The 15,000-nt window shown below is 38.9% G+C and overlaps 2 protein-coding genes across 2 annotated transcripts in view; one reads left to right on the forward strand and one right to left on the reverse strand.

Moving 5' to 3' along the window:
- The window catches only part of LOC125027068 (adenylate cyclase type 2-like), a 286,172-nt gene extending 278,462 nt beyond the window's left edge, over positions 1-7,710 (forward strand). Inside the window, exons 9-10 of the mRNA XM_047615796.1 lie at positions 4,327-4,489; positions 7,658-7,710. Of these exons, the coding sequence (XP_047471752.1) occupies positions 4,327-4,489 (163 nt within the window). The 3' untranslated portion in view covers positions 7,658-7,710. The remainder of the gene's footprint in view (positions 1-4,326; positions 4,490-7,657) is intronic.
- Positions 7,711-14,038: 6,328 nt separating this feature from the next.
- The window catches only part of LOC125027069, an 8,070-nt gene continuing 7,108 nt past the window's right edge, over positions 14,039-15,000 (reverse strand). The window contains exon 2 of the mRNA XM_047615797.1: positions 14,039-15,000. This exon is cut by the window's right edge and continues 813 nt beyond it. Within this exon, the coding sequence (XP_047471753.1) occupies positions 14,914-15,000 (87 nt within the window). The 3' untranslated portion in view covers positions 14,039-14,913.

Here is a 15,000-nt window from a genome sequence, read left to right on the forward strand (position 1 = left end):
CGCTCTCTCTCTTTCCTCCCATTTCTCCTCTCGCTCTCTCTCTCTTTCTCCCATTTCTCCTTTCTGGTCTCTCTCTTTCTCCATTTCTCCTCTCTGCTCTCTCTCTTCTTTCTCCCTTTTCTCCTCTCGCTCCCCTCTCTTTCTCCCATTTCTCCCCCTTTCTCTCCTTTCCCCAAATTCTCCTCTCTGCTCTCTCTCTTTCTCCCATTTCCTTTCGCTTTCTCTTATCTCCCATTTCTCCTTCGCTCCTCTCTCTTTCTCCCATTTATCTGCTTTTGCTCTCTCTTTTTATCCCCATTTATCTTCTCTGCTCTCTCTTTTTTCCCCATTTCTCCTCTCTCGCTTTCTCTCTTTCTCCCATTTCTCCTCTCGCTCTCTCTCTTTCTCCCATTTCTCCCTCGCTTTCTCTCTTTCCCCCCATTTCTCTTTTCGCTCTCTCTCTTTCTCCATTTCTCCTTCGCTCTCTCTCTTTCTCCCGTTTCTCCTCTCGCTTTCTCTCTTTCTCCCATTTATCTGCTCTGCTCTGTCTCTTTCTCCCATATCTCCTCTCTGCTCTCTCTCTTTCTCCCATTTCTCCTATCTGCTCTATCTCTTTCTCCTCCTTTCGTCCTTTCCATTAAGAAACATGATGTAGCAGCTAGCACCTTTCTGCTAACTTCTCAGCAGCCGCTTGGGTAGCAACACTAGCCTTGGACATTCGCTCATTACGTGCGTATTGGTTCGTGTTAATTTCGCGCATAGAAAAAAAATATTTATATGCAAATGTGGATGTACATGGTGGATAGATATGTAGGTTTGGTATATAGATTGATGGAAAGATAGATAGATAAATAGAGAAAATATGGATAGATAGACACAGATATATAGATAGATAGACAGATAGATAGACGTAAATAGATATATTTATAGGTAGATAGATAGACGTAAATAGATATATATGTAGATAAACGTAGATATATATAGATAGATAGACAGATAGATAGAGAAAAACTAGACAGACAAACAGATAGACAGGCATAACATAAACAGACAAAGACATAGAGATAGATAAATACGTGCAAATATAGCAAGGCGTTTGGGCTCGATGCCTCGCCTGCCCCGCTCCAGAACGTGCGTGAATCAGCAGAAAATCGCTAACAAACCGGCGAGCGAGCGAGAACGGGTGGTTAGCGAGCGGATCTCTCTCGCTTTGACTTCGCTGCACGAGAATCCGTTCCTTGTTTGTTTTTGTTTGTTTAGCTCTCCTTGCTTGCTTGTTTGTGATTGATTGGATTTATCTATTTGTCTATATATTTATTGAGCTTTTTTTATTGGGGGAGTCACGGACACTAGTAATTGTTTATGTTTATGTATGTGTATACATATAAATACGTCTCTCTTTCTCTCTTTCTTTCTCTCTCTCTCTCTCTTATTATATATATATATATTTTATATATATGTGTGTGTGTGTGTGTGTGTGTTTTGGGGTGGGGTGTTGTGTGTGTGGTGGTGTGTGTGGGATGCGTTGTGTGTCTGTGTGTGTGTGGATCTGTGTGTGTGCGTGTATGTCTGTACGTGTGTGTATACGTGTGTATGCAAACCACAAGCCCCAAATTAGAACAGATCCCTTTACGCCAGAATAAAAATTACGCCACGCAGAGCAAAGAGGGAAGGAAAATAATCACATTTTAGAGTTCTTTTAAAAATCCAAGTTATATTTTTTCTTCTTCATTTTCTCCTTTTTTCTTCTTCTTCTTTTTACTATTTTTTTCTTATCATTTTTTTTTTTTCCTCTCTCTCTTTTTTCTTCCTGTCTTCTTCTTTATTTCCTTTTTCCTCTTCTTCTTCTTTATTTCCTTCTTCTTCTTCTTCATCTTCTCTCTTCCCATGTTTTTCCATTCTCTTCTCTTTTAACCTTTTTCCCTACGTAGTATTATTGGGAATTTTCAAACTTAAATGCTTTCATATCAGTTCCTATCTACGGCCTTTTCTACTATTGTATTATCAGTGGTATTAACACAGTACCAATTACGCCATTGTTGTATCATGGTATCATTGTATCGTGGTATTAAAATGGTGTTACTACCATCTACTACTATAGTTTATTAGGGTATGTAATGGTATTTTATCCATATTATTTAGGTTTAAGATACGTTTTCTGGTCCGATAGCGTAAGCATAGACAGAGAGGAGACAAGATTTTGGAATTTACTTATTGTTTTTTTTTTTTTTGCGTGGGTTTTTTGTTTTGGGGGTGTTTTGGTGTGTGTTGTTGGGGTGTTTTTTTGTGTGTGTTGTGTGTAGTGAGGGCTTTTGGGATATAAAATTGAGATCCTTGTGTTTATGGTTTGTGTGCTCGTGTGTTAGTGAGCGTTGAGCTTAAATAATTCAATTTGTTTTCTTCCCAATGCTTCCTTTGATGAGCTCTCTCCATCAGTTCATGAATTATTAATCTCCGTGATTGAAGCTTCTCCCCTAAGTGATCCATCCGCCAGCAAATGACAGACGAATTTGCAACATTACTCCTATCTACCTTTCCTTTAGTTCTCCTTCTACTTTCTCTTTTCCTCCATTCCTTCTTTCCTCTCTCTTTCTCTCAGTTCTCTTTCTGCTTTCTCTCGCTCCCCTCTTTTCCTCCATTCTTCTTCCTCTCTCTTTCGTTTGCTCTCTCTCTCTCTCTCCTCTTTTCTCTCGTTTTTTCCTTTTCGTCTTTCCTTTTTTTCCCCTTCCTTCGTTCTCTCTTTCTCCCCCTTTTCCCCTTCCCCATCCCCTTTTTTTCGGGGTTCCTCCTTTTCTCTTCTTTCTCTCTTTTCCCCCTCCCTTGTTTTCCCCCTTTTCCCCCCCTTTCCCCTTTCTTTTTTTTTTTCCCTCCTTCTGTCCTTTCCGCTACTCTTTTAATCCTCCTCTTCTATTTGTCCCCCTTCCCGTTTCTCTTTTTCCCTCCATTTCCCTCTTGCTCTCTCTCTTCCTCCTCCTTTCGTCCTTTCCTTTTATCTCATTTCTTCCGTTTTCTCTATCTCTCGTCCTTTTAACCATTTTTCATCCTTCAATCATTTCCCCTCCCTCCTCCTCCCTCCTCCTTTCTATTTTCTCTCCTCTCTCCTCTCTCCCTCCCTGTCCTTTTTCTTTTTTCTCTCATCTCCTCTCTTTATCATCCCTCCGCCTTCCCTTCTCTCTTTCTCTCCCTCCCTCTTTCCCTTCCCTCCCCCCACCCCCTCCCACTTCTCTACCCTTTTATCTTTACCCCTTTTCCCCTCCTTTTCTCTTTCCTTCCTCGTTGTCCTTCCCCTCCTTCCCCATTCCATCTCGCATTCCCCCCCAACCTCTCTCACCTCCCTTCTTTCTTCTCCCCCCCTCTTTTTCTTCTCCTCCCTCCCCCTCCCTCCCTTCCTTCCTCCTTCCTTGACCCCCCCCCCCCCCCATCCCCCCAAAGGCAAGTCTGAGAATCATTAATGTCCTTGTCGCATGCACAACATATATTTGTTTGTTCCTATACCTATTTCTCTCCATCTTATCATCAATTTATCTGTCTCTCTATCTATCTATCTATCAGTATGTATGATTTTCTCCCTCTATCTATCTATCTATCAATATGTATGACTTTCTCCCTCTATCTATCTATCTATCAATATGTATTTAAAATTTCTCCCTCTTTCTATTATCTATCATTTTGTATGACTTTTTCCTTATTTTCTATCAATAGTATGACTTTTCCCCTCTCTTTTTCTCCTCTATCTATCTATCTATCTATTTTATGATCTTTACTATCTATCTCTGTCTCTGTATCTATCTACCATCTTTTTGTATTGATGTGTGTATATATATATATTATATATATTATCATATATATATATATATATATATTTTATAATTTATATATATATTTATTTTATTTTATATATATTTATATATATATAATTTCTATCTATCTATTTTCTTGTATTATGATTTTAAAATATTTCTATCTATCTATATCTATCTATCTATCTATCTCTTTGGGCTTTTCTACCCATATTTTTATCTTGTTTTCTATATATTACTTGGGCCATTTATCTCTTGTCTATTATCTATCTATCTTTCTATTTATCTCTATCAATCTATATATTTTTTATATTTATATTATCTGTCTTTTTTCTTCTCTCTATTTTCTCTTTCTTTTATCCATCTATCTGTATATCTTTAACACCCAATTAAACATATCTGGGGAATCTATACAATGTATGTTTTTACGAAACATCCATTATTTTCCTCTACCATCTATTTTATAACGATGCATCTATTAACATATCTATCTACCTATCCGTATGTGACTATACATCTATCTCCATACATCTATCTCTGTCCCCAGAATCGTCCGCGACAAAGTAGGCCTGAATGTCGACATGCGCATCGGAATACACACAGGAAATGTGCTGTGTGGCATCCTCGGTCTTCGCAAGTGGCAGTATGACGTGTGGTCCGATGACGTCACACTTGCTAATCACATGGAATCGGGAGGTGTTCCTGGGTGAGTTTGTTTGTTTGTTTGTTTGTTTGGTTGGTTGGTTGGTTGGATTGTTGGTTTGTTTGTGTGTTTTATATCTGGGTGTGATTTTTTTTTTTTTTTTTTTTTTTTTTTTAAGTTTTTTAGTTTTTCATGTCTTGTGTATGTATATATGTGTATACATGTATGTATATAAATATGTATATATTTTAATTGTTATATTTACAGGGTCTATTATCTATATCTATATCTGTATATTTTTAAATATATATGGATATATATATATATATATATATTATATATAGTATAAAAATTAATATATATACCCGTTATATATTAAATACATTATTAGATATAGAAAAGATGAATAGATACACACACACACACCACCACCCCACACACACCCACACACACACACACACAACACATAATTATATATATATTATATATTATATTATATATATATATATTTATACATATATTTATATATATATTACATATATATATATTTTGGTTGTGTTTTGTGTGTTTTTGTGTGTGTGTGTGGCTGTGTGTGTGGGGTGTGCATGTTTTTTATCTATCTTCTATTTTGTATATATAATAATATGTATTTATTTATAAAATATGTATATATATTATTTTTTTATATAATTATATATATATATATTTATATATATATACATATATATGTGTGTGTGTGTGTGTTTGTGTAAACGCGTACATATACATACATTTATATATATGAAATACATACATACCAACATGAAATTAAAATCCTAAAACACACTATCGCAAACAAAACAAACCGAATACAAGATGATAAAAAAAAAAAAACATGAAAGAATATAAGAAAGCAAAGAGAGGAAGCGAAAAAGGGAAAAGGAGAGGGAAGGAAAGAAGTTAAAGATTACGACATCGTTCCCGCTCGCTTGTCATCTGTCACGTCAGACCTGTTTCTCTGAGTTTCACGGAGGGAAGCTCAGAAAAGGATCATGAGGGCGGGGCCCCAATAAAAAGATGGTGTGCACATGTGCCAGCGTCTTTCACATGTCCATGAATATCGCTTCTATATAAGTGTTGTTTATGTAAAATATATTATATATAAAATATATATATCTAATATATAAATATAGAGAGAGAGAGCGAGAGAGATGAGGGAGGAGAAGGGGACGAGAGAGAGAATAGAGAGAGAGAGGAGAGAGAAAGAGAGAATTCTTTATATATATAGGACGGACAGTAAATAGATAAAATATATAAAACCCGGAATTATATACTAAAAAAAGAAAAAAAAAAAAAAACTAAAATAAGAAAAAAAAAAAAAAACCTAAGGCATAAACACAACACACACACACTACATAAGGCGTTTTATGCAAAATGAAACATTAATACTGAAGTTAAGAAGACGCATTGTAAAACGAAAGTGAGGCAGACAGTGCTAAACAGAGTCGTGGATATTAAAGAACAAGACATTGAATGAAGCAATAATGGGAAATACTTCGACGGACATGTGGAGTGAAGGTATGGGATATTGGGCGGCTTTTGGGATAATGGTGGATAAATTGAAGAATTACAGAGGATTAGAGTTGTGGGTAAAAGTGGTTGTGAAAATGTTGGGGGGAAAAAAAGACACGAAAAGGGCGTCGCGTTGATCTGTCCATGATGAAAATGATGATGAATAGAGAAGAAGGGAGGATAGATAGAGAGAAAAAAACAGGAGATAGATAGAAAAAAACAGGAGATAGATAGAAAAAAACCGGAGATAGATAGAAAAAAACAGGAGATAGATGGAGATACAGGAAATGAGAAATATGACGGTGATGAAAATGATGATGAATAGAGAAGAGGGGAGGATAGATAGAAAAATCAGGGGATAGATAGAAAAAAACAGGAGATAGATAGAGAAACAGGAGATGAATAGAAAATCAAGAGATAAATAGTGAAACAGAAGATAGATAGAGAAACAGGAGACAAATTGAGAAACAAGAGATAACGAGAGAAATAGGATATAAAGAAAAAACAGAAGATAAACAGAGAAATAGGAGAAACTGGGAGAGAAATAAGTAGAAATAGTTTAAAAGGGCGCCAATGAGAGTGGGGAGTGAGAGAGATCGAGTGAGGGAAAAGGGAGAGAGAGAGAAGAGAAGGGGAGAGAGAGTGAGGAGATAAGAGACGAGAGAGAGAGAGGAGAGGGAGGGGAGAGGAAGAGTGAGAGAGAGAAGAGAGATCGAGATGAGAGTGAGAGTGAGAGAAGAGGAGGGAGAGAGAGAGAGAGAAGAAAAGATGGGAGAGAGAGAGGAGTGAGAGTAGAGATGAGGGAGAGAGAGAGGAGAGAGAGAGAGAGGAGGAGAGTGATGAGAGAGAAGAGAGGAGAGAAACGAGAGAGAGAGGTTGAGGAGAGAGGAGAGAAGAGAGAGAGAGAGAGAGAGACGGGAAAAAGCAGACGAAGAAACAACAGAATAAACGCCTGATAAACATGAGGAACAAGGGAGACATAAAAACAAAAAATGAATAAGAAACGAAAAGAATACAGAGAAAAAGGAGAAATAATCAGAAACAGAAGAAAAAGAACAGGAACGCAAAGAGTTTTCCGGAAATATTTTCCAGGAGACGGGCCCCAAAAAGAAAAAGAAAAAGAAGAGAGAGAAGAAGAAGGAAGAAAGAAGAAGAAGAAGAAGAAGAAGGAAGAAGAGGAAGAAGAAGAAGAAGAAGGAAGAAGAAAAAAGAAGAAGAAGAAAAAGAAGAAGAAAAAGAAAGAAGAAGAAGAAAAGAAGAGAGGAGGGGAGGAGGAAGCTGATGATGATTTAAGGGAAAATAAAAAGGAAGAAGAAAATAACAACAAAGCAAAATAGAAAGAAAGAAGAATAAGAACGACAGACGAAGAACAAATTTTAAAAACAAAACAAACAAACACACCCCCCCCTCCACTCCCTCCCCCCCCCCCCTCCACCCCCCCATCCCCCCTCCCCTCTCCCCTCTCCCTCCCCCCTCCTCCACCCCCCTCCCCCCTCTCCCTTCCCCCCCTTTTCCCTTTTTCCCCTCTCCCTCCCCCCTCCCTCCATCTCCCCCCCCCCCTCCCTCCCCCCCTTTCCCTCTTTCCCCTCCCCCCCTCCCTCCCTCCCTCCCTTCCCCCTTTTCCCTCTTTCCCCTCCCCCCTCCCTCCCTCCCCCCCTTCCCCCTTTCCCCTTTCCCAGGCGGGGTCCACATCACGCGCGCGACCTGGCTAGTGGACGACAAAAACCAGGTTCGAGGCGGGTTTCACGGACCCCCTTCGTGACCGGGACCTCGTGACCATAAGGTGGAAAACTTTTTGAGTTTGGGAAAGGCAAGGTAAGGAGGGGGGGGGAAGGGAGGGAGGGGGGGGAAAGGGGGTTTTGGAAAGGTTGGGGGGGAGGGTTTGGAAGGAGGGTGGGGGGGGAGGGAGGTGGAAGGTTGGAAGGAGGGGAAGGGAGGGGGGGGGAAAAAGGTTTGAAGGAGGGGGAGGGAGGGGAGGGGGGGGATGGGTGAAGGTTGGGGGGTTGGGGAGGGGAGGGCGGGGTTTGGAAGGAAAGGGGAGGAGGGGAGGGAGGGGGGGGGAAAAGGGCAGGGAAAGGAGGGAGGGGGTAAAGGGGGGGGGCGAGAGGAGGAGAGGGGGGGGGGAGGTGGGGGGGATAGAGTGAAAGGAGGGAAGGGGGGCGGGGGGAAAAGGGGGGTTAGAGGAGGGGGGAGGGGGGGGAGAAAAGAGGAAGGGAGAGTAGGGGGAGGGGGAGGGGAGGAAAGAAGGGAGGGGGGGAGGGGTGGAGGAGGGGGAGGGATAAAGAGAGAGAGGGGGGAAGGAGGAAACAAAAGGAAGGGAGGGGGGAAGCAGGGAAGAAAGGAGGGCAGAAAAGGGACACTTCGTTAAATTTTTTTCTTTTTAAAAATAATTTAATTGTAATTCTAAGATTATCTTTTTTTCATTCAAATTTTAGTATTAAATTCATCTTTGATTTTAATTCTAATTCATTTCAATTATAATATTCTTTCTAATTCTATTTCATTTTTTTTAATTCTGACTTTAATTTTCATTCCCTCTTTAACGTCATTCCGAATGCTAATGCCATATCCCCCATTTTTCCCTATCTAATGGGAATTTCTAATTCTTTTTAGATTTTAGGCGGTCCTAATGCGAAAAATCTTAATTTTTCACTCCGTTTTCCTTCCCCTTTGATTCCCAAAAATGAGTTTCCGCAAATGACGAAGTGCGTGGAGTGTTGGGGAGCAGACACCCCCTTCGCCTCGCTCAAGGAGGGCACTAAGGCCAAGAATCTCAGGTAACGGGTTTTTGGGTTATTTTTTTTCTTTGGGGGGTTTTTGTGGCCCAGGTGTGTGGGAAAGGGGTGTTGGGGAGGGGGGGGGGGGGTGGGGGGGTGGATTTGCGTGGGGGGGGGATTGGGGGCGTTGGATGGGGGGGATTTGTTATGGGGTGGGGTAGGTGGATGGGTTTTTGGGATGCGTGTGGATGTTTGAGGATGTGTGTGGATGCTTCTTGGTGTGTGTGGATGCGTGTGGATATATGTGGATGTAGGTTACTTTCTATGGATGTGTGTGGATGTGTCTCAGTATTTTTTGGTGGGTACGGGTTTTGATGCATTTTGTGTATTTTGTTCAGTATTTAGAAAGGATATAGGTTTCCGGGGGTGATAAGAAAGTGTGTGGTGGTGTGGCCCCCGTGTGTGGTGTTGTGGGTTTTTGTGGGTTTTTTGTGTGTTTTGGGGTGTTTTGTTTTGGGGTGTGTGTGTGGGGCCCCTACGTTTTGTTTTTGTTTTTCTTTGCCTTTTTTTTTCTTTTTTCTTTTCTCTCTCTCTTTTCTCTCTCCCCTCTCTCTCTCTCCCCCTCTCTCTTTTCTCCTCTCTCTCTCCCCTCCTCCCTCTCTTCTCTTTTATCTTTTCTTCTTTTCTCTCTCTCTCTCTTCTCTCTTCTCTCTCTCTCTCTCTTTTCTATCTTCATCTATCTACCCTACCCTTTTCTCTTCTCCCCTCTCTTCTCCCTTCTCTCTCTCTCCTCTCTCTTCTCTCGTAATTTTTCCAGAAAATCCCCTTATGTAAATGACAACACGTGTATCATATACAATGCATGACATGTCGAGACCTGACATTTTCCTTTTTTTTACATGGAAACCGAATCACAAATATAATGGTACATGAACATCCATGGAATATCAAAGTCTGTCTGATACATGTGCCTCTTTTTTTTTTTTTTTGTGACTTGATTTTTTTTTTTTTTTTTTTTTTTTTTTTTTTTTTTTTCTTCGCTTTCTTTTCTGCTTGACCATTTATAAACACAATTGTTATTAATTTTACTCTTTTTTGCATTTCTTGTTCGATTGTTTGGCTGTTTGTCTTTCAGATTTTTCTTGTGTTTGTTTTTTTTTGGGGTCCCCCTTAAAAATGTATCCCAAATAGCCTTCATGCAAGGCAACAAGTGTATATTTTGTTTATATTTTATATATATATATTAATATATATTTAATATAAATTTTATGTGTGGGGTTGTTTTGTGGTGTTTGCTTTTTGGGGTGAGGTGTGTGTGTGTTTGTGTGGGGTGTGCGAGTGTGTGTGGTGAATTACATATGAGTTACATTATAAAGTATACAGTTATGATTTAGGTTAAACGAAAATAATTAAAATAAGTTGTTTTTTGTGGTGTGTGTTTTTGTGGTCTTATTTTGAAGACACATATATGTAATATGTATGTTTTTAAGGCACACCTCCCTGGAGAGAGACTGAGGGGAGGAGAGGGGAGAGAGGGGGGGGGAGAGAGAGGAGAGAGAAGAGAGAGAGAGAGAGGTGAGAGAGCAGGAGGAGAGAGGGGGGGGGGGGTGGGGGGGGGGGGAGAGGGGGAGGGGGAGAGGGGAAGAGAGGAGAGAGGGGGGAGAGAGAGAGGGAGAGAGAGAGGGGAGAGGGGGGAAGAGAGGAGGAGAGGAGAGGAAGGGGAGGAGAGGGGGAGAGAGAGAAGGAGAGGGAGGAGTTTGATTAATGGTATACAACAGGTTTCCCGGGCGACCCTATATACAAAGAACTCACTGACATAAAAACCATGTAAAAAATATTAAGGAGAGAAAGGGGGGGGGGGGAGGGAGGGGGAGGAGGAAAAAGAGAGTGAGGGAGAGAGAGGAGGAGAGAGGAGGAGAGAGAGAGAGAGAGAGGAAGAGAAAAAAAAAAGAAGAAGAGAGAGAGAGAGAGGAGAGAGGAGAGAAGAGATGAGGGGAGAGAGGGGGAGAGAAAAGGGGAAGGGGGGGAGAGGAAAAAAGCGAGGGGAAAGAGGGAAAAAGAGAGGGAAAAAACGAGAAGAGAGAGAGAGAGAGAGAGGATGAAGAGAAGAGGGGAGGGAGGAGAAGAAGGGGGAAAAAGGGGAAAGAGAGAAAGACCCGGGGAAGAGAGGAAAGAAAAAATTGAGGGGAAAGACAGAGAAAAAGGTAGAGAGAAAAAGAGAGACAGAAAGAAAGAGAAAGAAAGAGAAAGGGAAAGGAAGAAAGAGAGAATTTTTTTATAAAAATAAGCATTCCATCTATACAAACTAAAAAGAGTAAAAAAACAGACATTTTTAAAAATTATTCGATTTTTCGAATGTCCGTCCTGTTTGCCGCAGTGTGTTTCCACGATTCGAAAATCCCAATATCATTCCCCAAAAGGCACTTGCTCTTCGATTGCAGGTAAGTTACTTTTTTTCCCCCTTTTTTTAAAAAGTTTATTGGTTTATTTTATTCTTCCCTTTCTTCTTTCTTTATTTCATTATGTTTATTTTCTTTACATTTTTCGTGGTTTTTTTTGGGGGGGAGATCAAGGTTTTTTTGTTTGTTTGTTTTTTCGTTGTTCTTCTTTGTTTGTGTTTTGTTTTCTCTTGTTTTGTTTGTTTTTTCTTTCTATGTCTTTTTTTTTGGGGGGGGAGGTACGTTATTTCCTTGTTTTTTTTTGTTTTGTTTTTTGTTTTTTTGGTGTTTAATTCTTCTTTCTTCCTTCTCTTTTTTGTTGTTGTTTTTTTTTTCCTGTTATTTTATTACATATATTTATCGATATGATTATATCCCGTATTATATTTTATTTTATAATTGTATAGTATATCATTCATGAAAAAAAGTAGTAAGTGGGGTAGTATGCATGCAAAAAAATTGTTTGTTTGTTTGTAGTTTTATACTTCTTTGCATTTTTATCATTTGTGTGTCAGTCTCGTCTACATTTATTTTTAAGAATTGTTTTTAAGAACGTATTAATCTACAGGCATATATTTACCTTTCTTTAATTTCTCTCTCTCTCTTTCTCTCTCTCTCTCTCTCTCTCTCTCTCTCTCTCTCACTCTTCTCTTCTCTCTCTCCTCTCTCTCTCTTCTCTCTCTCTCTCTCTCTCTCTTCTCTCTCTCTCTCTCTCTCTCTTTAATTTAACTTTTAATGTTTATCCCCCATGAACGTATTTTCTCTTTATTTTGTTATCGGTTTTTTCTGATATTTACGATTTCTTTTACCTAAATTTTTTCTTTTCTCTCCCCTCCTTTCTTTTCTTTTCTCTCCCCTCTTTTCCACTCCCCTTCGTTCTCTCTCTCTCTTCTCTCTCTCTCTCCTTCTCTCTCTCTCTCTCTCTTCTCTTTCTCCCCTTCTCTTCTTCCTCTCTCTCTCTCTGTCTATCTATCTTTCTATCTATTATCTATCTATATTTTATCTATTATATATCCATCTATCGTTGTCAAATTTATCTTATTTTTCCCTACCATCTTTTAAATCTATTATCTGTTGTCTGTCTTATATCTATCTTTTTACTATCTCTATTTATCTATCTATCTTTTATATATCTTTCTATCAAATCTATCTACTATCTTTTCTACCCTATATAAATCTATTATCTTGCTCTCTTCCTCTCTCTCCTTCTTTCTCTTTTTCAGGGGACAAATATTCAAAAAAAAAAAAAAAGGAAAAAATAAAATAGCAGAAAACAAATAAACCTTTTAAAAAAGAAAATTTAGACAGTTTTGAGCAAAAGAAATAAACTCATTTCGGTCGAGAGTGGTCTATATTGCTGGATTGAAACTGTCTTCTCTCCAGTCTTTCAATTAAGTTATGATCCTTTCGAAGGGAACTTTTTAGGACTTGGCGATTAAAGTATCCCGGGCAAAGTCTCTAAGAGCTTCTCCTTTAGAATTTGTTTTCCCATTTTTTATCTTGTTAAAGAAAACGTAAAGTGTACGATTCGAGGGGGGTCTAAAAGGTTTTTGAGTGTAGCAGGAAAAAAACGTTTATCACTATTACTGTCGTTTGATTATGTTTCCTGTCTTTCAGAACCAAATTTCATTTTCTTTTCAAGTTTAAAGTAAAAGAATAAAAACAAAATAATAATGATAATGTTGACAGTATTGATAATAATGATAATAATAATTTATGATGATTAGTATTATCATTATGGTTATCATTATTAAATATTTTGATGATGATGCTGATGATGAGGATTCTTATTATTAGGTTTTATGTTTTTTATCATTTTTATTTTCACCATCACTAGCACACCATCATCACACGCCATCCCCTTAACCCAGGTAATGATAATGATAATGGTAATAATAATATAATTTAGGGAAAATTTTCATTTTACGTTTTTAACCCGTTTTATCTTTATCAAATTATTTTCATTTTAAAATTTTTAAAACAATTATTTATTAGAGAAGAAGAAAAAGAAAAAAAAGAGAAGAGAGGGGGAAAGAGGGTGGGTGTGAAACTGTAGAGAGAGAGTGTGTGTGCGTGCGAGGAGAAAGAGGGGAAAAGAGGAAGAGAGAGAGAATTGAGAGAGAGGGAGAGGAGAGAGCCGGGAGGAGGGGAGAGAGGACGAGAAGCGAGGAGCGAAAAGGAGGGGAGAGCGATGAGGAGCGAAGAGCGAGAGAAGCGAGAGAAAGGGGAGAGCGAGAGAGGAAGAGAGCGGACGGGAGAGCGGGGAGAGCTCGAGAGGAGAGTGAGTTATGTGTGTGTGTGTCTGTGTGCATTTATTCGTTTTTTCCCCAAGTTTATAGATTTGAGAGGTAGTTCAAACAAGAAAAACATTTTAAAATGTTTATTTCACTTTCATTGTATGCAAAACACAATATGAATGATATGATATCCTTCTCATTATAACGAAGACTAAGAAAAGGGGGTTGAACCTTTTTATTAATAATGCTGTCAAGCTAATCTACATATTAAATGTTAGTTTGTACAATATCACACTAGGCATATGTGCATTACTGCTATCAATAACACCTAAGTTTTATTTTATGTTCAATTGGCAAATAAATCACTACATCTCGAATAAAAAAACACGAAAATAACATCCAAAAATCTTAAGTATCTGTTCGAAAATATACATTTCTCCGACCATTCTTTAAACGCATTTAGGATTTCCCGAAACAAAAAACGTAAAATATAAATTAGGTTTCTGCTTTTTTAGGGAATTCACCAACAGGATGTATAATTGTAGTTGTGACCATCAGAGAACGAATATCAAAGGGGGTTCATCCGAAATTTGCTGAGGGAGGTGCAACCCCCCCGCATCCGAATTTTTTAGCGAAGGGGGCGGTGGGGAGCCGCGGGCCGGGATTTTCTATCTCTCTCTCTATCTCTCTCTCTTGTCCGTTTTATGTCTGCCTTTTTTACATTCACTGGTTTTCTGATAAATAAATTCTATCTGGTTCTATCTAGTTTCAGGGAGTGTGTGTGTGTGTGTGTGTGTGTGTGTGTGTGTGTGTGTGTGTGTGTGTGTGTGTGTGTGTGTGTGTGTGTGTGTAAATGTTTATTTTTAAAAAAAACGCGCAAGTACAGACAGACAAACAGCTAGAATTGACGAGCCAGAGACCAAGAGAGAGAAATAAAGACAGGAAACGAGAGACAGAATAAGTGAAGGTCATATATTAAGTTCTCGTAAATAACTCTTTCTTCATATATTATACATCCAATATTTCTGCTCATCCTTAACGAAAATATTAACAAAAAACAATAAAAAAAAAACACTACTGTCAATCACACCGTACAAGAACTATTACAGGTACAAACATTTCAGTCTAGCTGCGCGTCTCGGCAAACAAGCGTGTGTTGAGCGAAGGGCAGTTTGGGTCCACACGAGTCGGCCGCGAGTCGTGTGGTATTTGGCAATTTCCTCAACAGGTTTACAGAGTTCGGTGCAATGCGGTCCCAACACCTGGTTATTCGTTACGGAAAACATCTCTTTGGAAAAGGATTTGGTAATATGTAGATCTAGATATTAATGGGTCTATGATAAGCTATGTTTTTTGTCAAATTCTTCAACGATAGAAATGTATAGAACTCCATTCTTGGATTATTTTCTAATATTTTTGCTTTCGTTACATTATCGGTCTCATCCCTTTAAATACTCTCGTTCGTTTCTTTCCCCGTTCTCGTTATTTCATCTCATTTGCTCAGCGCTGTGTTTGCGAGTGTACTGACTCATAAACAACGCTGGTGAGTCACTCATCCGTTACGCCTGGCAGACCACTCAACCCACGAATAAGACCGATGGTAACGTTTATGCAAATAATGAACACTATGAGAAT

Source organism: Penaeus chinensis, chromosome 7 (genome assembly GCF_019202785.1).
Source record: "Penaeus chinensis breed Huanghai No. 1 chromosome 7, ASM1920278v2, whole genome shotgun sequence".
NCBI lineage: Eukaryota > Metazoa > Arthropoda > Malacostraca > Decapoda > Penaeidae > Penaeus > Penaeus chinensis.